General features: G+C 32.5%; 1 protein-coding gene across 6 annotated transcripts in view; it reads left to right on the forward strand.

Moving 5' to 3' along the window:
- Nucleotides 1-26,732, forward strand: part of LOC111003511 (probable phospholipid-transporting ATPase IM) — a 43,287-nt gene that overhangs the window by 11,687 nt on the left and 4,868 nt on the right. For 3 of the 6 annotated variants that reach the window (XM_045628201.1, XM_045628203.1, XM_045628202.1), the window contains 16 exons: nucleotides 6,997-7,055; nucleotides 8,592-8,804; nucleotides 12,542-12,747; nucleotides 13,944-14,074; nucleotides 17,744-17,943; nucleotides 18,943-19,161; nucleotides 19,838-19,946; nucleotides 20,989-21,128; nucleotides 21,882-22,001; nucleotides 22,738-22,917; nucleotides 23,130-23,240; nucleotides 23,470-23,646; nucleotides 23,963-24,134; nucleotides 24,549-24,653; nucleotides 24,763-24,915; nucleotides 25,416-25,560. In XM_045628201.1, the coding sequence (XP_045484157.1) occupies nucleotides 6,997-7,055; nucleotides 8,592-8,804; nucleotides 12,542-12,747; nucleotides 13,944-14,074; nucleotides 17,744-17,943; nucleotides 18,943-19,161; nucleotides 19,838-19,946; nucleotides 20,989-21,128; nucleotides 21,882-22,001; nucleotides 22,738-22,917; nucleotides 23,130-23,240; nucleotides 23,470-23,646; nucleotides 23,963-24,134; nucleotides 24,549-24,653; nucleotides 24,763-24,915; nucleotides 25,416-25,560 (2,440 nt within the window). Of the gene's footprint in view, nucleotides 1-338; nucleotides 684-6,996; nucleotides 7,056-8,591; nucleotides 8,805-12,541; nucleotides 12,748-13,943; nucleotides 14,075-17,743; nucleotides 17,944-18,942; nucleotides 19,162-19,837; nucleotides 19,947-20,988; nucleotides 21,129-21,881; nucleotides 22,002-22,737; nucleotides 22,918-23,129; nucleotides 23,241-23,469; nucleotides 23,647-23,962; nucleotides 24,135-24,548; nucleotides 24,654-24,762; nucleotides 24,916-25,415; nucleotides 25,561-26,732 lie in introns of those variants that run through there. The other 3 variants (XM_022274049.2, XM_045628199.1, XM_045628200.1) reach the window with 3 other exon arrangements.

The following is a 26,732-nucleotide window of genomic DNA, read 5'->3' on the forward strand; positions in this document are numbered from 1 at the left end:
ACGTTATCAAAAAACGTTTCTATTGAAATAAGTTTTTGTTAGAAATAGGACACTAGATAATACGAAGCGTGAAGTACATATTATATACTACGTTTTTTATATTCGTTAGTATATCGTATATTTTTGAAGGATTATTGTGATTTTGTTGACTAATTAAAGTCACCTGACGAAAACCGAAACCTGAAAGTTTGTGATTTAAATTGATGCCGTCTAGTCATTAGGTAATTCCCGCATTTTCTGCAATGAAAATACGGAAGGCAACACCGGCTGTAATGAAGAGAATGCGCGCGCCGCCGTGGGGGCGCTAGCGTGTAGTCTGGGAGTATCGGCCCCGCGACGGGCCAGAGCGCGCGCGTCGTACGCAACGTGCACGTTTCGGATTCGGGCGCGTTTGTTGGCACCGGGTGCTTTGCGATAGTGGGTTTAGAGTGGTACGGAGTGAAACAGCGTGGCCAACCGCGCCGGGGCGCGTCATGGCGCGGCGGTAGCGGCGCGGATGTGCGCGCGCTCGGAGGCGGTCGAGCTGGAGGTGTTGGGCGCGGAGGGCGGCGAACCCCGCCTGCCACCGCGCCCCTTGCGATTCTCCCTCCTAGAGCTCCTCGGCAAGCTGGTGCGACGAGACCAGCCCGCGCCGCGCCGCCGCACCAAGCACAATCATAGGTTCCGCACATTCGTCGTCTGTGGTTTGTAAATCAGTTCAACTTCTAAACGAAAAAAACCGCAGAGACACCCGCGGCGTATGTTTAAAATATTAACTTCCCGAAAGGCGATTTGATTGGCCTTTTTCTGTATATTACACAATGTCCAAGGTCGCATAGACGCGCCCCCGCACGGTCAACGGCCGGGGCGGCGGCGCCTTAGCGCTCCTCGTATGACCCCATGTACCTTCTATTGATTTTATCTGCCAACATTTCACTAATCATAATTACATTTGTTATTGCTCGATCAGCTTGTCGAGCCCGTTATAGGTTTTCACGATCCCGCTTAACGTAATCTCAACGTGTAATATCTTATTATCTTCTAATGACGCTTGTCGGACTAAAACACAACAACCCGAAATTGGCTCACTGCGTCAATTTAAACCTTTCACCCACATATTTCACCACTTTATGAATGCCTAGTTATAAATACTTATCTAGGGGTTTGCCCCACGCGATACCAAATAAGAAAAGGGTCAACCGTGATTTGTGCTTATTATAAAATCACATTTGTTTGTAAATTTTATGAAACAATATGAAATAAGTACTAAATATAAGAAGCGTATTTACAACAAAGTCGTGACTCGACTTGCTAATGTTTTGTCAATAAAAAATATATATGTATTTATCTTGTGATTGCGTTATTGTCACTTTTACAAAGCAAGTGGATTTATGTGATAATCGAGAAAATGAAGACGTATAAGTTCTAATTCCGTATCGTATAACTATTTTAAAGCTGAAAACGAACGTGCGTGATTCACCAGCGGGCAAAAAATATTGAAATTATTTCATTGTTTTATGAAATCGGATTACTTAAAAATTTGCTTTTAATTTTTTGAGAAACAAAGCAAACGTTTCATTATTATCGAGTAGTGAATATGTTTTTGGTTTCTGTATCGGTTTCTTCATTCGAAATTAGACTTGTGAAAATTTCGTATATAATATGCACAAAAAAAATTAATCAAAAATTATCTCTATTTTCGCAGATTTTTGCGTATCACATAATTTGAGCGATTTTTTTTTGTTTGTCACACGTTCACACGGTAAAAATTTATGTCGGATAAAATTAGAAAGGGCATGATAAAAGAAATGAAATGAATTATTTAGCATAATTTTCAAGTATTTAGAACGAGAACGCTAATTTTAGCAAGCACTTGAGTTAAATCTATTCATGTTGATCTATTCATGCCATTGCTAGTCTTCATTAATTTAGGTTGTAAGTTGTAAGGTGAATAACATACAATGAAGCAATTGAGCTTTAGTTTAAATTTATATTGAATCGTAAATACAAGCAAAAATATTATATTTTTCCTACTCCGTGACTCAATGAGTTTTAGTCCCGTTAAAAACCTTTCTGTTTTGAAAGGATCACCTTGTCACTTGTGTTATGGAATATCTCATTTTGGGATGTTACTATATTTGCTTTTAGCTTACTTACTTAATAGATACGGTTCAATGTAGATTTTAATGAATTCGACATAGTATATGAGACCTTGAAAATAACAAAGAAAAACTATATCCTTCCATAGACAAAGTTGCGGCTATTACCCTCCATACATTGTATTTTATATATATAATTGAGTTTTTTTTGTCACCTTTCGTTCCACAGACTAAGTTGCGGCTATTACTCACAAAACAATGTATTTTATATAAATTGAGTTTTTTTTTTCTCGCCGGCCAGCATCAGTTTCTTTAAACGTAAAGCCCCAGTATACATATACAAATTTCAGCTCGTTTACACTAACATTTGGTTCGTTCAAGGACTTCTTTTTCTGTACACAATATGACATTCACAGGAGACTAGGTGACGTAATAGGCTTAGGTAATAGTATATTTTAAAGGGAATCATTACGAGCTTTTTATGTTAGCAATTTAACCGATTATTATGACACATTCAAGGATATTTCAATAATTACAGAAGGTTTGACCTAATTATAGCGATAAAGCTTAAAACTAGATTTGTAGCTTTGTTTATTAGACTGATTATATAGATCTGCTGTCTTAGATTCAATACCTCCAAAAATACCTATAATTGCCTGTAAAGATTACAAGTTTTTCGTCTTAGCTTTTCCTATTTATATTTCTAGTTTACACCCTTTAAACTCATTATTCTGAGCTATAAACTATCTTTACAAACATTACCATGTCTTAACTGTGTCAAGTATGAATGAAACTATCGTAAAATGACTGACCTTAGCTCGATAGCAATACAAATGTGAGTAGTGCAGAGGCGCCCATGAAAGTACTATCCATTGTAAATAAGTTGATCGATCGGCGACATCCCGGCGCCTTTTCGCTTAGGTCAGTTTACAATTTACTTAAATCTATCTTAACTGATAGAAAACTCTAATAGAAATTCAGTATAACGAACTATGATAGAAATGTGAAAAGCCAAATAAAAATGTGTTTATTCATTTAAATAAAGATAAAACTATTTTAAATACAAGAAAGTGTAGGTGTACACTAGGATTCTATTGCTACAGCTATATATATTGAACAGCTATTGTCAAAATTAAAATCTCAAAATAAACAATCCGCGAAAATGGAGGACACCGTGAGCAATTTCTGCAAAAACCCTACATCTTTTAGTCGATACCAACTCCGGAGAAATAAATACAGATAACACAACATTTTCTGCAGCTGTAATACTTTTTGACATTTAACACCTTTGTCCTCAGTCACCGTGACCACGCACGCTGTAAAGCACGCGAAACGTCGGTTTAAATTTAAAATTATGTACAAATAATTATAAGTTTAAATACAATAATACATAACTATAATCCGTTAAAAAGTGTTTTTCTTTAAATGTGTAAAAGTTATGTTAATAAAAGACAATACTAAGCTATTGTCAATTTGGTATTAACATATTGAAACACATATAAATGTATATACGATACATTACAATGCGTTAGGTTTGGGAACCCTTTAAAGTAAACACCACCTGTGTTAGGGTTCCCAGCTCTTCCATAACAAACATAATTGTTCATTCTAAAACAAAGTTAGTTTTCTTCTTTTTTTTGCAACAACTTCTTCCATTATTTTTAACAAAAATCATTACACGCGTGAGTGTGTATGCGAGTGGGTGGGTGCATAATAATAGTTCAAGTAAATAAGGAAATTATTATGATTTCCTATATATAAAGAGATTCGTTGTTTGAAATCAATTGATGAGTATCTCGCTCTAATTTGGCAACAACAGATAATCTCAATTGTATGTTTTTAACGGTCTTTTTTTTTGTAATACAAAATGTACTGTACTTACTTCTGTCAGGACTGTAAATGTATGTGTACGACTAGTCAAAATTTCCTTAGCTACAGATGTAGTTTCTATATTACCTAAAAGTTTCATGCCTGCAGTCGCAGATAACAGATATCATACCAAGTTCAATTCATTAAGGAAAACTGCTTATATCTATGTATCCGTGTTTAAAACAGCCAATTAAAATTGCTACAATTTACATTTTCCATATAATTTATAAAAGTTATTTTTTATATTGTCCATTACGTCATAATCACAAGAATCAAACTTGTAAGAAAATAAATAATTTTTATATTTACTCAGGGTGACGTTGTCTGTCTTAGTTTTCGGACACAATGACTCATCTGCATACATCAAGCTTTACAGGCTTAAAGTGAATCACTGAGATATTGGTTGAATGAGGAAATTGGTAAACAAGCAATTTATCATATCTTCCTACATGTGTTTAAGTGAAAGATTTAACAGTTAAGAAATGCTCACAGCTTTAAGTTTAGCCTTTTGTTAGTAATGTTAAAAATTCACAATAGATTAAGTCGAAGACATTATTTTCTTAAATTTGTTATAATACTTTAAATCCAATATAAAGTATGTATTCAATTGTTTGGATTATATTATAGCCTCAATAATGAGAGAGTTATAACTTCCGGTACAGAAAGTCAGATTAAGTACAAAATTGCCCAAGGGCACACAGATAAGAAGGAATGAACAGTATAAGATAGGTGATAGACCACTCGTATCAGAAATAAAAAGGATTTAAAAGTATCAACCTCTTACCAATTTCTGTATAAAAAGTTAAATCGCGGACTGACTTACAACCAAGACGTTGTAGAAATTAAAAGAAAATAGAACAAGTCAAATAGATTACTGTTAATTTATTATAATAAATTTATTTTATTTTATTCGCTATTTTTTTTTATTTAAGTACTTTGTTAAATTATTGTATTTATAATATTGGTACACATACATGAAATTTAATGTATTGTGATATATTGTGATATGCTCCTGAGATACAGTTCTCACTGCATCAGGGGCCTGTATTTGGCAATAAATAAAATTATTATTATTATGACAACCAATAAGCACTGCAACTACAACTTCATGAAGTTGTAGTTGCAGTGCTTATAAGTTAAGCGTAATGAGAAAAGTTCAGTTAAATTTTTATTCTTGAGAATTTGTCGTGTAAAGGGCTATTTTTTTATTTCACTCCAAAAATATTAATTATAGCGGAAGGAAATTAGACGAATCGATCTCTTTGAACTTTATAAATTTTAGTTGTTGAATGTTTAAATTTTAATCGATTCATAGATATGTTGCGTCTTTAGATATGCAATTTTTCTGAAGCCTATAAAATAGAGCCGAGCTGTGTTAAATATGCGTAAGAAAACACATTCTCATAATAGAATAAACTAAAAAGTTTTTTCTTGTTAGCTGTTATGATGTACCTACTAGAAAAACTTAAAATTCTCTACATTTAGTATAACGAGAGATTTGTTTAATTACACATAAGAGTCAAGATTTAGGACTAACTATGACTTCTGTATGTCAAAATCAAAAATTTTGTACCTTTATCTATTGTCAGACACTAAGCATTGAGACCTTTGGCCACACAAATTCAGAAAACTGCTTGTCATACTTGACGTTGTTAACCGTTTGGTTTTCTACTGAAAAGCGTGTTTTATCGATACGGAAGTTGTTCAACGGATATCTTATATCCGTTGGGTTTTCCAAAGGTTTTTGTTGCAGAGTATGAGTATCCTACTGAGGTGTTCGTCATTTGTTTAATTCTAACATAACCTAACTAACAAGTAATACTCCAATACTGTAAGTCATGCATATCTGATACCATAGTTACCGTTTATACATGAAAAAATAACGAAACAGACTGATTATGAAATGTGAATTAGGTCAGTGCTGTGTTCCTTTACCATGGTAACCATTTTTACGATGTTATTTATATTTAATAATAACTAAGTAATAGTTACAAGAGCAGTGTTAGCCTAGTGGCATTATCGTGCAAATCTCATACCTGAGGTCGTAGGTTCAATCCCCGGCTGTGCACCAATGGACTTTCTTTCTATGTGCATTTAACATTTGCTCGAACGGTGAAAACATCGTGAGGAAACCGACATGTCTTAGACCCAAAAAGTCGATGAAGTGTGTCAGATACTAATCGCTGATCACATACCTATTAGATTTAAAAATGATCATGAAACAGATTCAGAAATTTGAGGCCAAGACCTGAAGAGGTTGTAGCGCCACTTATTTATTTTTAATAGTTACAAGAGTAATTAAAAATGTACTAAATTTAATGTAATAATATCTAAACAACAATTTTCGTAACTAAATTATTGGAATGCGATATGTATTGAAGCCGCAGAACGAACACGTTGAGCAATTTATCGGAGACATTGTATTGAAATTTGCAGAAATGGGTTTACGGTAGAATATTCTCGCAAGGATTGTGAATATTATTACGTAATGTGAATAATCAATCGACATTCTTATCTGATATAGTAAATTCGATTTGTTATCTTATCTTAATTTGAATGATTAATGGGAAGACTTATCTTTATTTATTAACATCTATGCAACAGATTTAGAGTAGAGACTTTTTGGTAAATCTTAATACCTTGTGTTAATACAATGTATTAGATTTATCAGCAAGAGTCTGTGACCTTTTTAAAATCAAAATCAATTAAAAAATTGATTTTAAATTTAACTCCAAGAGTTAACCTCATTAGACTTTGTCCGTATAAAATCTAACTGGGCTATGGCAATCTACGAAAACTTTTTGTTTGAAAATTAAACTAATTGACCATTTGAAGAGTACCTTTATCAAAATATGAGATAATACATAAGAATAAATCTGATTTGATTCTAGGCTTACCACAAGTTCTCAGGAAGATATCAAAGAATTTATTTTGTATAGAAACGTTTATTAGTAAACATAACAATCAAATATACATTATTTACAATTTTCTTAACGTATAATAAAAATAATTAAAAAAATTATTTTTAATAAGAATATTTTTGTTTCAGACAATGAAAGAAGAATCAAAGCAAATAATCGAGAGTACAATGCGCAGTTCCGCTATGCCGTAAGTTTATGTGTTACTCATAGATTAGAGATAAACTTATTCGCTTGAAATGTGGTCACATAATGAGTACCGCGATACTTGACTGGATTGACATAATGTCCCTATATGCCTGTGGTTAACAGGCATATAGGGACATTTTGCCATGGACATGTTGCCATGCCTTTGATGATCACATGAGTATTTCGCTTCGATTTCCAGTAGTACAAGACTGATATGTCAGTAAAACTTAATATACATGTTTTACTATGATCTGTAATCAATTCTTGATTTGTATTTAGTATAATTCTAGTATTTAGAACGACATTTATGAATTTATTGTATACTGATTCTAATCTAAAAAACCCGTAATATATAAGGCATTGTTTAGCCTAGAAAAACTGTGTAAAATGTACTATGCTCATCACTGTTTTTTTATGCCTTTCGTGAATTTTCTTTATCAGTGAACCCCGATGTCACTAGATACAGCTTCACTATGAACAACTGTAAACATTCAAAGCTATTAAATTTGGCAGAGTACAGTGTTTGCTAAACATTTTATTTTGAATATCAGCGAAATTCGAAGCCATATTATGTGACGAGTTTCCAAGTACATATTTTAAACGTGATGTTCATAATGGAATGAAGTCGTTGGCCTGATAAGTTCTACTTTCTACTAATATAAACTTCATTTGTCACGTACCTTTGTATGGTGTGTTAGCGTTTTTTTTTTAATATTTATCGTAACCTATTTAAATTATGATTTTAACTCATTTATTTATATTTACATCGGTTACACAGTTTTTTTATGATTGCTTTCACTTAGTTTAGTTAATCTATAATCTTCATTGAATTACGATAAGCGTTAAATGATAAGTTTATGATATAACAATGTCATATATGTTGGGGAATATAGAATTTAGAGCTAAAGTCCAATGTTTTCCTATATTTCGATATAACATATCTTAATATATATATTTCTTGTGTGCGTGTGTATGTAACTGAACTCCTCCTAAACGACTGGACCGATTTAGACGAAATTTTTTGTGTGTGTTCAAGGGGATCTGGGAATGGTTTAGATTCACAATTTTGTCCGCTGGACAATGTTTTTTTAATTAATTTTCAATTTATTAGATGTTGTTGATTTTGGAATGTTTTACATTGGATCCGACAGACGGCGCTACCATCGCAGTGTCAAATTTTAAATAATATTCGAATTTTAATTTTAGTCTGTCCCGAAATTTAAAAAAAGTTTTGTTATCATTGTGTTATATCGTGTGTGACCATGTGCTGGATCTTTAGATATTGTCATAACATTTGAATAATAATTTTCATCAAAATGGCTTGTTAAAAATTGAAATTTTGAAATTAAAGACGTGTAGACAGGACAACGTCTGTCGGATCCGCTAGTTTAATATAAATTCTTAATGTCCACGATAAAAGTTAATTTATTTATTTAGTTACTTTAAAGTTAAAAATATTCTATTAAAATCTGTAAAATAAAATAAATGAATGAAAAACGAATGTTATAATTATAATTATTTAAATTTGAAATTTCAGAACAACTACATCAAAACGTCAAAGTACTCGATAGTAACGTTCCTGCCGTTGAACCTGCTGGAGCAGTTCCAGCGGCTAGCCAACTTCTATTTCCTCTGTCTGCTGGTGCTGCAGTTGATACCGGCCATCTCCTCGCTGACACCCATAACTACTGCCATACCACTTATTGGTGTACTGGCGCTGACTGCTGTCAAAGACGCTTACGACGACTTTGTAAGTACCACTATATTTATAACCAAAAGAAACTAATTCAGAATCGAGACTTCGGTATCAAATACGTTTTTGATCTACGGTTTTCGTGAATTAAAAACTTGGCCATTAAAATGAGTTGCGAAGATTTTCTTGCTAGTTCTTTTCGTCCGCTCTACGCCCTGGTTTTGGAAACTCGTACTATGTAAATTTAGACTTTAAATTTTGTTTAAATATTTACAGTCATAAGTGTTCATAGTTATCGATATAAATTAATTGATTTTGATTTCATGCATGCGGCTAAATTTGACTCGGAATCTTTCTTTAAACTCCATCAAAAATCAATCGTATTTTGTTTTGTAAATTCAATTGTTTTTCTTTTCTATATAAATTACTTTTATGGTATATGAGATATAAATAATCGTCTTTTATTGACCGTTGATACTTTGTATGCGAACCTTTGCATGGGTTCGCATACAAAGTATCAAGTATATCAAAGTATCAATCATGCAGTTTAAGAAGAAAACTAGACACAGTAAACCACCTATGTACACACCATTATTACCCCTTCAATGTGATTTTTTTTAGTTTCCATAAAACAGTTAAATATCAAAAGTACTATAGGACCCAAATAGACTTTGTCCTTGTCACAAATAAATGTGACGTTACCGATCTAAGATAGGTATAAGATTAAAATCTTGTATGGAATTGTCGAAATGCCTTGGGCCTTATAGTAGTTTACTATGAGGACTAGTTTATGTTATGAATTAATAATAGTGTCATTGTGTGGTGACCTTGCACACGTCTTGCCTTTTGTAGCTTAATATGAGAATTATTCGCTACTTAAAACAATGAGCCTATTTTTATTTTGACATTGTACCACAAAGTACCGATTTATATGACAATTGAATATTATGAAATGACTGTGGCCCAGTGAGCCACTGAGCGACTTTAACACTGAGGTCGTAGGCTCTATCCCCGATTGTGCACTCATGGATTTTCTTTCTATGCGCGCATTTTACATCCGCTCGAATACACCCAAAAACGTTGACGGCGTGAGCTGGCGAATTACATGATAATAAAATCTAAGTCACATAACCCATAAACGTGATTCAACCAAGTCCAAACTAATTATTACATTTGTCTCCCTATTTCTCTTCTTTGTCTTCTGTCCTCCTTTGTGGTCTGAAAAGGTTGATTGCCATTGATTAACGTTTTTTGTTTAGGTATATGGCTCCGGTGCGTCCTTCATATTTTTCCACTCAATCGACGCGGATATGATCTTTATGTAGAGCAATACATATTATTTTTTTATTTTACTAGTTTTTATTTCTAATTTAAACTACTGCGTAAAATGTACCAAAGTTAGTTGTACATTCATACATTAATTTTAACCTAAGGCCTTCGGGTAATTAAAAAAAATTCTTTCATTTTTATAGGCCATATGATAAGTAATATAAACATCCGCGGTTTGTTAAATTATCTTTATAAATAAAAATGACACGCAAAATATTTTGCTAAGCTGAAAACTCGAAGACGACTACCTTCGACTATTTTTTAAATTTATTTCTTGAACGAAAGTTTTTTAGAGAGAAAAAATGAACGTAAATACATAAAAACCAGTTTTTGTTTCGAATATACGAAGAGTCACACGGGGTGGCACAGCGAAATTTTCCATTTGTTGGTATGTCTTACTAAAAACCGCATTAAGGCGAAACGAAGTACGCGGAGGCAGCTAGTAATTACATTAATTTAAACTGTTTCCTGTTATGTAAAAAAGGGTCATAGTATATAAAAACAAAAGTAACATGCATAGAAAAGTAACATTTCAGTTGTATATAATATATAGCTAAGAGAATACCTATACTCAGTGAATATGAGTAATTAAACTGATAACATAGTTGTTAAGTGACGAAACATTTCCTTTTAATCACCTCTGTAGTTCAGTTCTATAGAAAAAAAATAATTCGTCATCGCCCCTGTCTTTTGTATTACATTTAGAATATTAAAAACAGAAGAATATAAATTTGATTATATTAATTAATATAGTGCGTAGTTTACGATTAAAAACGTTTTCAGTTTTATTTCCGAAATAATTAGATTAAGAAAAGAGCGTACCGATTCTAATAAAATCTGCCAATGCACGCGCTAGCCCTCTGGCGTTGTGGCATTGTCCGTGGCATCATAACTTAACATCCTTCCTAGAGCATATTCAAATAGAAACTCTCTCTTTGTTTTATACTTTATCCTCGTTTCTTCTGCGTATTTATGAAAACCACATTACAATCCGTCCGCTTACCTAACAAGACAAGGGGTAAGATTTAGAGCCGAGACTTAATGCTAACAATTACTATATCAATAATAATTTTAATAATTTAGAATGATTTAAAAATATACTATTACCAAGAGGATAATAAATCTCCTACAACAGACTACGGAAGTAATTTCCTTTATACTAAAGACCTTAAAATGGAGGCGGGCTAGCCATATAGCTATGGACCCGAAGACTCCTTGAACGCAGATCTCGGGAGGACAAAATACTGCCTCGCCGCCCACCGACGGGCTGGACTGCCGCCTGTAAATCGATGCAAAAGGCGCAATGCCGATTTAGAGGATACCCTAGATAGAATGCCAAAGGAATGGAAGATGAAAGAAGATGCTTTGATACATCTTAAAACTAGGCTAAAGTTGGATTTCTGTTCGTGTCTGTGTAAAAGTACACGTACTTAACGTGTAGGTACTTTTAATTGCCTTAGCAATAATAGCAAACCGTGAGCTGACATGTGTATTTTATGTATACGGAAATCAATTTCGTAAAACGCCAAACTTTAACGATTATGCCCCTATGTCTACCAAGGGTCCGACCTTGTGAAGTAATGATTTTTTATGAACAACTTAATTGTGGAGTATCCATCAAGGTTCTTGAAAAAAAAAATGTTTATTGTGTTTTTATATAAACCTACTACGTAGTAATATTACATCTATCCTATATTTATATAGTCTATATTTGCCAAAGGCACCTTTAAAACATAAACCAAACATAATTCTCATCATAAGAACGATATCTAGACTAAGTATATTAATTAGAGGCAATTAAGATTTATAATTGCTATAATCTCACTGTTATAATGCCGATAGTAGAAATTCCATTTTATGTAAAGGTTTATTCCAAGATTACTCATTATTGCAACATTTCTTGAACTAGCAAAGACATTTGGCCTGTCTGAAAAATTACCACATAAAATGCCTATTAGAAAAAGCAACAACGAAAAAATACAGAATTCTGGAGCCTGGCCCTTCCGATTTTTTTCTGAATACAAAATAAAAAACGAACGCTCACGAATCACAATTCTCCTAAATAAATATCACACACATTACTGTATTTTTCAAAGCCGTCAATTGTTTGAAATAGATGTCAGCGATTAACATGAATAAAGACGAAAGCGAAACTAAATGTTTGAATAATAGATTATTTGTTAATTGTACCAGTTCCAATGTAATAGTCATATAATATAAAGTAAGGATTTGTTGTAAATATTATGTATGGTACTAAGTTTCGCAATACTTGCACAGTCCGGTATTATCTTTATTATTTTTCCTTACCGTGGAAAATATAGCTTATTAGCGATAATAGCAAGTCGGCTTTATTAGTGAGCGTCCTGGTGGTATGTCATTAGGCAACAAAAATAAATAAAGACGTATATGATACAATTCGTATTTCTATGTTTAATATCCGTTCCAATAAAATATTTGTTTTGCAGCAAAGACATCAAAACGATTCTCAAGTAAACCACCGGCGAGCGAAGACACTCCGCAATGGCAAACTGGTGGAGGAAAAGTGGGCGTCTGTTCAGGTGGGAGACGTCATCAGGCTGGAGAACGACCAGTTCGTTGCTGCGGATATCCTGCTCCTCAGCAGCTCGGAGCCCAACGGCCTCTGCTATATCGAGACCGCTGAGCTGGATGGGTAAGTGCCAGAGTTTTAGATTTTATTTTGTATATTTTATAAAGTTCCTACTTACCATACCTACTTACCATTTATTATTTGGTGATTTTAACAACATATTTGAACTATTTATATGTATGCACATATAAATAGTTATACAATGGTTAATTTTAATTGGAACCATCAAGTACGAAACACGCACATCATTTGAATGGGCTAGAAGCGATGGCAAAATAAAGAAACAGCTGGTCAAAAGTTGTCTTTGAATGGACAGGATTTCCGTTAGTCTTAAAGACTTTATTATATTCATGCTTATCGATTTGTATGAAATGTTATGTGAACCATTTTCTCCAACGATACTGATATTTTGACATATGTACATATATATATGTGTATATTTAAATGTAAGGTAATTTCTTTGCGACTCCAAGGTTCGCATATCAGCTATATTGGGAGAAATCGATAATGCATGAAAATTGTTATATTTGGGATCAGATTATAAATTCCGGAGTACAGCGCTGATCCAAGCACTTACTAGTATGATCTCCAGCTCCTCATTCATACTCGCTTCACGAATCTCTATATGATTTCACCATCTTCAGGCCTACGAAAAGTTTCTGAATGTATCGAATTCTATTCAGACGCTTGACCGAATCTTCTAAGATTATATTGCACCAAAGCCATTTATTTAAGGTTAGGTAGAGTACTGTAATAGACAGGGCCTCAAAGGCCTATGTAGATCCCCATCTAAGCCAAATAAGCCAGACAAGGAAACGTTTCTTTTACGTTCAAATTTTGTCGTAATATTAAAATCGTGAACATTTTTAACATGATTTTGCAGTAGAGCTTAAATTAACTCAAATTGTCAACAAAACGATCATTGGTTGGTTATTGTTGTCTGTTTCTAGCCCTTTTTATTCTTAACCTATTTTTCATGGACGCGTGCATAATAGCTCATTGTACTACGAAACTTGGTTTTATTTTTTTATGACTTAAAGAAATCTGATTTCAATTTGATAAGCAATACAGCATAGCAATTTTGTAGTATATATTATAGTATACAAAATAATATTTTATCTATAGACTATTTAGTAAGTGAAATTAAATTAATCGAATTGGTTTAAAATATAATCATTGAAGCTGTAAAGTATGCGAAAGAACAAATAATTAAAATGTTCAAATACTATAGGAGATATTATTAGCATATTTATTTTTAGGGAGACGAATTTGAAATGTCGTCAGTGCCTTTTGGAGACGGCTGCCATGGGGCAGGATGACGCACAACTGGGTGCCTTTGATGGCGAAATTGTCTGCGAGACGCCCAACAATTTACTTAATAAGTTTGAAGGTAAGTCATTTTTAGTCTTCAATTAAAAATCAGTAAATATAATTATCACTCATAGTAAGCTTTCATTACTATTTACTATTATCGGAAATTGTTTTGTCTGCTTTGTGTTAAAAAAATAACATTAGGCGAAAAACACAGCTCTACGTTGTTATCATAGGCACGGAGTAGTTCTAACACCACGAATTTGTGGCTACCATAGACAATATTCAGTGACAAAAGAGCCAAAACGTCTTGATTTTAAGTTAAACCTACTTAATATAACGATAGTACAGATATTATCTTAATATAAATTATATGTTATTAATACGTTTAATGTTTGCGTAATTTATGTATGTAGGTGAGTACTATTGTCAGTTGCCATGAGTGGTTTTCCTTGTTCTTAAATATAATCAAGTTTAAAATTGTTTTCAGTATTATCCTAAGTGTTAGCGATAATAAATTTCCTGTTTATACCACAGTAGATTATTTCTATTATTATTTAGAATTTGTTATAACTAGCCAGCGACATTGAAGGAATATTTATTCAATTGTATAAAATTTATATAAATAATGCATGCACCAGTTGTAGCGAATATGTTTTCGTTTCGTTTTATGTTATTTTTAATAGTTTTGGTTTTCGACATTCAATTAAAAATTGTTTTGAAATTTTATATAATATTTCACTGTTATGTATGAAAGGATATGGTTAAGAAATGTTTATGTAGAAGAGTTTTAAAGATGTTAAAGATGGAAGGCAGCGGTCGTATGGTGCTTAACGTAACGTAACGTCTGTATACCCTACATTTTCTCTTAAATAGGGTATATTAAAAAAAACGTAATAAATATCAATAAAGACTGATACCGTTGGAAATTTAAGATACCATTAATATAATTGATGGAAAAAATTGCGTCAGACAATTGAGCATTTACGTCCAACCAAATCGTAGAAATCATTTACTGTTTAGTGTATATAGAAATCAAGTTTAATTTATAATTTCTAAGATTACATTTAACAACTTACTAGAAAAAAAATCAGAAGATATAGTCTTCTACAGCAAGCACTAGATAAAATAATAATTGCACAATAGATGCATTTGTCACAAGTGCAGTATGCATTTCGTAATGGTACAATGACTTATAGACAATTGGTGGGGTGAATGTGATTATTCACTATTCAAATGTATGACATATTTTGTCATACGCTATCGAATATAGGATGTAGGCTAATAATGTCCATACCAGTTAATCTCCGGTGTGATGTAGAGTTATTTCAGTTAGTATTAAACGTGCTAAAGATTAATATTTGAACCTGTATTTTTCTTTTGGAAAAATATCATCTCTTTATTATGAGATACCTACCCTATTTTACGGTGGATATTTAATGACTTTAGGTAACATATTTAACATCATTAAACCTATATAAGAAAAAAATATATGGAAATAATGAACTACATTTATCGCGAACAATAGAAAAATGTAAGTCTCATTTGCTACCACGTATTTTGATAAGCCTCCGGTCCAGCTTGCGAAGCTTAACTATGCACCACTAGCTTTTGTTTCTGTTGCGCAATAACAGACTTAAAAAAAAAATTATAATGTACGAGGCCAAGATATGGAAACAATGTTACGATTAAAATAACAAAAGTGTACGGTCTATAGATTATTTATACTTTAACTGGACACCTTTATTTCATATAGCATACATCAAAGGGAGCCATTGTATATAAAGTATGAAATTAGATGCGTCTGCGCAAACGTACAATGTGAGCATTGATAGGCACGTAGTCATAAATTATAACGGATTGAGAACATAAAACTGCCTTTGTGGCTCTGAGCAACTAGAACAATGGACCAAATACGGGTCCATAAATAAAGTAAATTTATTTTGACCACGGTATTTTTAATTCTTCGTAAAAATTATAGTTATATAGATAACGATAGGTTTTAAGAAATCGGTGAACATTTATTTTATGTTACCTTATTAAAGTAAGGCAAGTATGAACTTGATTAGGTATAAAAATAAAAAAAACATTTTAGAACAAATTTGATTACATTCAACGTGATTTTTGGCTAATATTCACTGTTTACAAAGCGCTCAACGTAAAAAGGGAATTGGTAATGTTATACAGCCTTTACGTATTTGATTCCTAATATTAGCGCTTATAACCATAAAATCTCTATATTGATATCTTACAGATTTACTAGACTGTGAATGCTTTATAGTAGCCATCATTAATAAATTTATAGATAAAATATTATTTCAAGGTTATCGTTCTAAAGTTGCATGTCGAGCTTTTAATTATAATAATGTGCCTTAAAGCTTTTTCATTTGAACTGTGATTTTTGAGGTCTTCATTATTGTAATGGACGAGGGATTAACCATTGTAAATAATTGCTAAGCCATTAATGTATAAGTTAAAAAAAACTTGTTATTAAAACGATTTAAACAGTAGAGGATATTTCTGATGCGTGTATATGCGCGGTATTATAATGCTAGCTTTTTACATTTTTTCGTCCAGTGAAATAGTGACATTACTGAAATACAGTCAAAATCTATTAGAACGAAATCGAAGGGACTACTTATATTTGGTTGTAACCGCCAATGACGTTATTATGTATCTAATACATATTTACCATCTATTGAATGTGATTAATACAACTACCTTTTATTCAATTCACGTGAAAATTATATAACATTACGGAAATATATTTATCAATTTTATACGTTAAATCTGTTTTTATTATAAGGGTTTCTAATAGAATTCAGCCGGGATCTTTGATTTTGGTCAATATAAGCGGTATGTTGTTCTTAACGATGTCGTCTAAAACGATTTTGACTGTAGTGCCTTTAATGAGTAGACTGTAAAAAAATTGGCGATAAAAAAATGTATGGAAATAAAGATAATAGATAATTATTTAGTTATTAAATAATTATATTTATTTTTTTAAAGTCCATTAATTAATAAATAAAACCATTGTGCGATTTCAATTAATTCTATAAAAGTGTAATGAGAAATTATTACGGCATTCAGTGTTTGCGTGTCAAATGACACTTAATTTTATCTGAAGTTAAAAATAACGTATAAAGTGGAATAAATTTAAAACAATTCAAAAAAATTCCACAACCTTCGAACGCGTGGCGTTGGAGAATTTTTTAAGAATAATAATGAAACGACGAGGGAGACTGGTAAATTAGGTAAAGAAAATCTTAATTATCAACCGGCTAAAAGAATGGATTTGATGGACTGGAAATGTAAATGATTTTTGTAAATGAAATTTATGTTACAATAAATATTCAATAGTAAAAAAACAACAATAATTATCTAAACCTGAAATTATATTATCAGATATATAAGATCGATCAACTATTGTGTCCAGGAACTTTTTTTTTACTAAAAATATACATAAATTCATACTGTAACGCTATAACAATTTATTGGGGTTAAGTGGAGTTTAATTCTGCAACCATTTTGGGGATCTTAGTGATCCCATACTGTCTCCAATACATATAACATAATTACAATTAACTACTATAAGTAGGAGAATCGAGGAATTTTAAATTAATTAATTCTAACTACTGGCGAATTCTGTATACTAAGTGGTTACTATTTTGTTTTGACAAAAACTGTACGATTTAAAGTATTTGTCGTTAGAAAATTAGTCAAAATTAAAGTCAGTTTATTTTTTCAGGCACATTAAGTTGGCGCGATCAACATTTCTCGTTGGACAACGACAAAATACTGTTGCGGGGCTGCGTGTTGCGTAACACGTCGTGGTGCTACGGTGTTGTTGTTTTCGCTGGTAAAGACACTAAGCTGATGCAGAACTCTGGGAAGACCAAATTTAAACGCACCAGCATAGATAGGCTACTTAATTTTCTTATTATAGGGGTAAGTGTAATTTTATATATCTAGCGTTTTTTTAATTAGACGTTAAATTAATCAGTGGCGTTATAAACTTTTTTAGATCTAGGCCTCACATTTCTGTATCTATTTCATGATCATTTGCCAATCTAATAAATAAGAAGAAAAGCCTCTTCTGTCTGACATAAGCCCTCGATTTTCTGGATCGAATGTAAGGTACAAAATGTATACTTAGGATGATTATAGAAAATATATGTAATCACTAATCAATAACTCTGAGTCTCTTACGCTTATCGGTCTGGTTATTATTTTTAAAGAATTTGTATTTAAGAATAAGAATGTAAAGCAAGTTTATGATTAAGAATCTATTGGAAGAAAAATAAATCTAAAAAGAGCCAAATTTATTTCTAGTTGATACAAATGTGTATATCACGTGTGTTTCCAAGGTTACGAATGCACTTATCAAAGTGATAATAAGTTTAATATACGCGCCAGCTGCTTAATGTTTTGTAAAATATATAGATTATTCCATAGAAATCTTGATAATGAAGTCGCAGATTATGCAAATGTAAATAAAATTATTTCCACATTTGTTTTTATTTCTATGGAACGGTTGTTTGTTTTAATAAATTAATCGTTCTAGCGGGAAATTGGTTTGATGAGGTTTTCTTGATATCGAATAAAACAAATGCTAGTGGGAGAAAAGAAAGTGCAGTTTTCGTATTATGTACTTACATAATATTATGAAACTTTGTAAGTGAAATAATAAGCAGGATTTTTTTAATTCACATTACATTTTTATTCTTAGCTTTATAATTATAGCAATGTTCTATTCAGTGATTTTTTAAACGTTTTACACCTAGAATGTCACTTTGTGGGGATTGAAAATGTATAACAATAGACATGTTTAAGTGTGATTGGTCGAACGAGATGTCTGGTGTCTAATTGGACTATTGACAGATACGAAACAAGCTATATTTTGTTATACTCCTAACAGCACCTTGATCTGATTTGTTATCCCACCAGATAGTTTTGTTCCTGCTGTCAATGTGCGTTTTCTGCACGGTGGCATGTGGGATTTGGGAGTGGTTGGTGGGACGCTACTTCCAGGCGTACCTCCCGTGGGATACGCTCGTACCAGCCGAGCCAGCATCCGGCGCAGCCGTTATAGCGATATTAGTTTTCTTCTCGTATGCCATTGTAATGAATACCGTGGTGCCCATATCGCTATATGTATCTGTTGAGGTATGTGTATATAAATATGATTCCTGTTCAGTAGGTAAAAAAAATACCGATATAATAAATGTAAAGTGATGACGTCGCCGATGGATACTGACATAGCCAGAATTCTTGCAAGTGCGTTGCCGGCCTTGCAGGAATTGGTACGCTCGTTTCTCGTAGAAGAAGAAGTTAATGACTATATTTGATTTCATTAAAATCACATTTTGTTATGACATTACAATTAACGAAAAATCTTTTTTTCTAAATATTAAGAAAACCTTAACTTTTCTTAACATGTCGCCTGGTATAGCATCTTTACGATTATGTGATACAATAATAAATAAGCCATAAAAACGACGCCCCAAATAGTTATTTTTAAATTATAGTTCATAAAAACAAGACGAAATTGTTCTTTAATGATGTTATTTAGACGGATGTAAGAGCTGGTTCTATCTTATTTGAATAACTGACCTTGGTCAATAAATTGCCAATAAAGTAGAACGTCTGTAAGACCTTGATTCATACGAAAACGTTGGAGCAAGTTTGACTTGTGTTAATTTGTTGTATTTTTTTTTACAATACACCGAATTATATATACCGTACAATATAATTATATATAGTACAGTACTATATTCCCGAATTATATTTTGCTCAAAAACAGTATATTTAAATAGTTATATTTAGTTAATATGGTTTTCAGGTGATAAGATTTGCGCAAAGTTTTCTAATTAATTGGGATGAGAAGATGTATTATGAAAAGACTGGGACTGCAGCGAAGGCGCGGACCACTACTTTAAATGAAGAGCTGGGTAAGCAAAGCAAGCCTTTAAACTTCATAGTTAAAAGTTGTAGAGTTTTAAACTGCGGTGGCAAATATTCGAAGTTGATAAATAAATAAGCTCGCCATTAATGATTCCATATTACTTTTAAACTAAACTGTTTAAACTTAAAATTATTAATCTCATGTATGTTTGAGCTTTATATAAGCTATATTTAGTAATATTTACCAAAGTAATTAATTCCCTCACAGGAATGATTAATTGTGATTCGTTGTTCGCGGAAGTATGTTAAAGTAACGTAAGCTTTTGCGAAAATTGGGCCAAAGACTAATCCATTAAAGTTAATTAATTGTAAGTTGTACTACAATGACATTCTTATGGTTGAGGGGATTGGATAATATTAATTGTGCACCAACTCGTAAAAGAGAGGTGGAGTTCACTTTTAAAACCGATGATTTCATTTTTTATTATTAAAATTAAGAACTTTTTTATTCGTAAAAATTCATTCCCCGGTTATCTCTAGTATATAAGACGGACGTAATATGTTTTTACGTTCCGAAATATTTTTTTTACCCATTTCTTTATGAATTAAGTCAGCGATATTTTTCAGACGCTAATCGCACTCATGTGATTGGCTTACTTTTAAATTACAGTTCAATTATTGCCTTTTGTTTAAATGTAGTAAGAGTGCCTTTTGTAGTAAGAGTGGCAAAGTTTTTATGAATAAGACTACTAATGCTTGTTCGTTAAAGTTAATATTGTATATATAGAATATATAATATACTTACATATATGTACATTTGAATATATTACGTTTGTAATTATTGCAACAGGAAAATAGCTCTGGCTCTGAATAATATTGTGGTACGCCATAAACGAGAATACATATCATTCCTATGATTCTAATAATATTTAAATGGAAATGAAAGATCTAAATTAGATTTTAGACTAAATATTTCTATAATTTTATCAAAATATTGATTTTTGCGTTCAAAGCGTCAACATGCATATTACGTATACAAATTATGTATATTGTACGTACACGTATACGATTATTCTAAATGATTTTCAGGTCAAATCCAATACATATTTTCGGATAAGACGGGTACGCTGACACAGAACATAATGACGTTCAATAAATGTTCCATAGCGGGTATTTGTTACGGCGACATTGTGGATGAGACCACGGGTGAAACCATCGAACTGACTGATGTATGTATTTATGTTTTTATTTATTTAACTGCTGCAAACATGAATTGTATTTGTATTCAACTGTAATTAAAACTATTGCAATTAAGAGGAAATTATGGATTGTTTTGTCTTATTTTAATTTGTAATTATTTAAATCTGTATTTATCGTGTTTGCAGCAGTCATTAAATTACGATTTCCATAAATTCACTACATAAGCATGTAGATAAAGAAAGCACCTTAGTTTGTTTAGGAGCAAATACGGCACGATTTTATCTTTATTTGCATGTTCGAGTCACTAGTGATTGAAAATTGAGTGATTTTTAAATTGTATTGTGCATAGGTATTAGTGTGTATAACGTTACTTTGTGAAGATTTAGATGTATAGGATTTTTTGTAACACCCTGTTTATTGTACTACAATGTGTGATTTGTCCATTCCTCATTTAACAGGACCAGCATGGTTTAATGCAAACTCTATGATACATCAATTCACGCTCACTGCACAACACGTATACATATGTATCGCAATTTTAAGTTACACAACATTTAGAATTTTTATTCCTATTCACATTTTTTTTTTGGTAATGTAAGAGACAGATAATACAATATTTGTTATGAATCATCATGAATACGTAATAGTTTATAGAGTACTTGTGTCGCTCATGGATATTCTGAATACGGGCGATGCTCTGATTAATGATAGAGGTCTTCGTTGCCCCTAATAACACGAGAGGATTTGGAAGTTCGGGCGTGTGTAATGTTGGTGTGGTTTAGCGTCGCAGCGGGGCGGGTGGCGCGGCCTTGGGAACAGTGCGCGCTCGTCTCTTGGACCTTGAAGTCGAGGAGGGCCGCAGTACGCCCGCTGCGAGCACGCCCGCACATCGCAACGCGCACGTACGCACTTAGTATATGCACCTTCAGGCAGGCTTTGTTGCTTTCGATTTACACAACGTTTAATCTGTAATGCTACAAAAGATTGAGCGTAATAGCGTCCTAATTAATTGGCTTACTATATAAAGCAGTATTAATAAAAAAGACAGTACGTATTCGTGTGAATATAAATCGTTATGTTGTGGAAATCGAAAGCAGTATAGACGGTTAAATGTATAAGGCAGTAGGATAGAACTAATGTTGTAACCAAACAGCTTTAATTCCAGGGTTCTTTTTTTAATTAAGATAACACTTGAACATTTCTTTACAAATTGTAGAAGGCACTTCTTTCTATAAGAACAATGAACACTAACATTATTTAATACAATAACACCAACTTTATACATATATCATGCTCATAACCGTGTGGCTTTGTATATTGTGTTGTATTGTGCGCATGCTTTGCTTATCGTTGAATAGAATTATCCTCTATGACGGGTTTATTTCTCTATTGTGTTTATTTTACTTTCTATTGTATCTTTGTTACTGCACAAAAATTTTATGGCTTCAATTTCATGTAATATATCTTCCACGTTCCTTCTAAGTTTCTATTTGTCTATTGTGCACGAAATATTTGTATACATGTTTCTTGTTTTCAAATTTAGATGCATTGATTAGAAATTAGCGTTCCTGTTTTGTTTATCTTACAAGAAGCATGTAACTAATCTGTATATGATATAAAATGAAAATATTTCCACAGAGCACAGAACCTTTAGACTTCTCGGACAATCCGGAGTACGAGCCGGAGTTCAAATTCTTCGACTCGAAACTATTGAAAGCCGTGAAGCAGGGCGATCACAATGTTTATGATTTTTTTCGTCTCCTTGCGTTATGTCACACCGTAATGCCGGAACAAAAGAATGGACGTCTCGAATACCAAGTAAGACATTTTTGTATATTCTAGAAGCAATACGAAATATATTTAGTCAAGCCATAAATTGTCATCTCTTTCGTCAATATTTTACAGGCCATCTGATACTTGTTAACCAAGCGTTATTATAACTAGGGAATACAGTTGGCGTTACCACTCCATTCTTCTCTATGAAAATACCATCTCTCTGCATTTTACCTTAAAATCCGTTTCTTTTCTAGGCGCAGTCACCGGACGAATCCGCGTTAGTTTCAGCTGCGAGGAACTTCGGCTTTGTATTCAGAGAACGATCGCCTAATACTATTACTATAGAAGTTATGGGTAAAACAGAGGTAAGAAAAAGTAATTTGTATATATAATTTTAAAAAAATATATTTAATTAACATACATATCAGGCATAGGAACCGTGCAACGGTGTATTATTATGTATTATTATTCAACGCTATCACGTACTAGCACGTTATACGTAATGACTATAAATTTAAATTATTATAAAATATACAATGCTTAAGTTATGATTTTCCGACAAAAGTGTGAAATATTGTTTCTTTAATGTTTCAGGTGTACGAGTTGTTGTGTATATTAGATTTTAATAATGTAAGGAAGCGAATGTCAGTGATATTGAAAAAAGATGGTGAAATTAGGTTATATACTAAAGGTGCTGATAATGTAATCTATGAGAGGTTAAAACATAATTGCCAGGAAGAAGTCAAGGCTAAAACACAAGAGCATTTAAATGTAAGTATTACTTTCCTTTTAGTTAAAATAATGTCATGATTTAAATTTAAACTAAGAATTCTCAAATTCTGACGTAAATCACATGAATTTTTTTTTAATATCCAATACGTTTAGCTATAGGATTTTATTCGATTCCGAGGATTAATATATCATAATGATAATAATAATTTCCTTTAATTTTCCACAATATCCTGTCTTTTAATATTTATCGATCCACTTTCAAATTTAAATGCATAGATTTTCCATGACATGCATATCATGAAACAGATATCTGAGGGTTGTACCCAATTCGTTTTTAATCGACGTATACGTACAGAAATTTGCGGGTGAAGGACTCCGTACACTAGCACTCGCGTGGCGGCCTCTCGAAGAGCGGGGCTTCGCCGAGTGGAAGAGACGGCATCAGGCCGCCGCCTTGGCCTTGAGGGATCGGGATGAACGTCTTGACGCCATTTATGAGGAAATCGAGACTGATTTGATGCTTATGGGTAAGCTTTAATAATAAATTGAAGTGTCACCTATTTTAGTTTAAATACACAGCGTAGTGTATAAAATTATTAAAAAAAAATAAAATTGATCATATACATATTTACATATATAGAGCGGAACAGTCATAGAAAAGAGTTTGGTTCTGTACTCCTACTGAGGTTAATAAATAGACTACCCGGTCAGATATTTAATGGCATAACGTTGGTTACATTAAAAAAAAAAAATATTTTCATATACATTTGTCGCGGTTAAGTAAAATAAGTAAATTGTAAATCATATTGTAATTTTAGAAGTTCCCTCTATGCCAATGACATTAAAAATCCGAGGCGTAAGGAAAAACAAACTGAAAAATAAACGAAAAGGAATATTGTTCATTACTAAAAATGGTATAATAAAAGAAAACTAATTTTCAGGCGTCACAGCTATAGAAGACAAATTACAAGATGGCGTGCCAGAGACAATAGCAAACCTGAGCATGGCTGGAATGAAATTATGGGTGTTAACCGGTGACAAACAAGGTATTAAATTAATTTAAAATGTAAATCAATTGTTTTTGTGTGATACAACTTTATATATAATTTAGTAATTAGTATTAAAAATCTCAAAATCAAAATTATATTTTTACAGAGACAGCAATAAACATCGGCTATTCGTGTCAGTTATTGACAGATGACATGGCAGAAGTGTTTGTGATTGACGGATCTTCGCACGATGACGTTGATCGACAATTGGCCAAGTGCAGAGATTCGATACGAGTTGTCAACACGTTCTTGCCGCATGGTAAGTGCAGTTGAGCCGGGTTTAAAAATATTCAGAATACATTGATATTTAGAGTAATATTATGTATAAATAACCCTTGAAAAGAGCAAATTAATACTTTTAAATAATATAATATATAATAATAACCGCCTTATTCATAAAAGCTAAGTACAATTACATCGGAATGATTACAAAAGAGCACTCTGACGTAGTGGTATGAAGTATTGGAGTGTTTGACAAATTCAAAAAGGCAGTAAAGATACATATTAGAATGAACATAGTTGACTAAAATTAAGACGGCTTATGGCGACGTGTATCTCGCTCGTATATGTACATATTAATATTAAGTTTCTCATGTAAATAAAATATTTTTTTTGTAATGAGAAATAAAGTTCTTTTAAAATTTTGTAATTATTGAGTTTTATGAAAAAATGCCCTATAGAATTCTGTTTCTCTAATCGTTTATTCTTAATGCAAATGAACAACATAAATCATTCCTTCCTAAAAAATTAACGTTACAGGCAGCACAGACCCAAAGAGCGAAACCCTGAACGGTGGTGGTGGCGTCTCCCGTCCGTCCCCTGGTCGTGCGGCCAACGTGAAGCTGAATGCGCCAGCCGTCTCCGTCGTCACATTTAGGTGGGAAACTAACTCTCTAGCACACAGGTAGACACCCAACACGTTTAGCTCACACGCTAGTCTCTGTCGCGCACTTGTCGAGTGCACCAATAGAGGAACACTCTGAACTAACAAACCTTATTAGATTGTCTATGGTTAGGTTTACATTTTATAGTCGCGTATAATTTAATGTGATTCGTTTATATGCCTTCGAACTATATTGGTACGTACGTATGCTATATCAACGAATACGTTTACAATGCACGTATAAAATTAGAATCGTGCGTTTTAGGAAGGCTAGACTTGTTTTACATATATTACCGTTTTTCTATTGTTAATCAGGTACATCCTTATGGAAAGTGTTTTATACTTTTCTCGCCAGTTTTTGAACTATACAAGTTATACCTAATTAATAACAATTTAACAATGAGCACACAATTTAAAACATATTTGGTTTGACGTAACTGCTCACACATAAAGAGGTATGTGTGGACGTATGGTATAACAAGTGCAAGGTTAAAATTATGTGATTTTGCACATACTATGTAGCATCAAGTTATTGTGTAACGTCGACTCGTAAAGATTTTTTTCCATCTTTGCACCTTGATTGTTATATTATTAATAAAACATATTCTCTTTTACATTCACAGTTTATTAACATAGAATAAATAGTTATATTGAAACGTTAATGCTGCTTGGTGTGCTTTTTGTGTTTTGCTAATGTAAATTAGTTCTTGTGAAGTATTTTTTCAATACACATAACACAACACTATCACCACTCTATATATTTTTAACTATCTTGTTGAAATTTGTATACAAACAAATAGTCTTAAGTCTCGACTCACCCAGGTCTGTATTGCAAATCGTACCTGAGGCGACAAATTCGTGTTGAGCATGTTCAACTATTAAGTTTTTATCAAACGTCACGGGGAAAGACATCGGTAGATCTTAAAACTAGATTTAATTTTGGATCTGCAATACGGGCCTTAAAGATAAGCAGCATTTCAACATGTTAATGTTAAACGACACTGGGTTTTAAACAGTATATGTGTGTGTTCGCTTAGTTTTTTTTTGTCCAGGTGATCGATATATTGAGAATAATTTTTATTGAAATTTTACAATTCCTTTCTCAAACTAATACGTACTGTTACGTAGCTCTATACCATAGATTCTGATTTTTGCAATATAGAACGTAACGGATGTGGCCTTCTTAATTAGTG

Source organism: Pieris rapae, chromosome 5, assembly GCF_905147795.1.
Source record: "Pieris rapae chromosome 5, ilPieRapa1.1, whole genome shotgun sequence".
Lineage (NCBI taxonomy): Eukaryota > Metazoa > Arthropoda > Insecta > Lepidoptera > Pieridae > Pieris > Pieris rapae.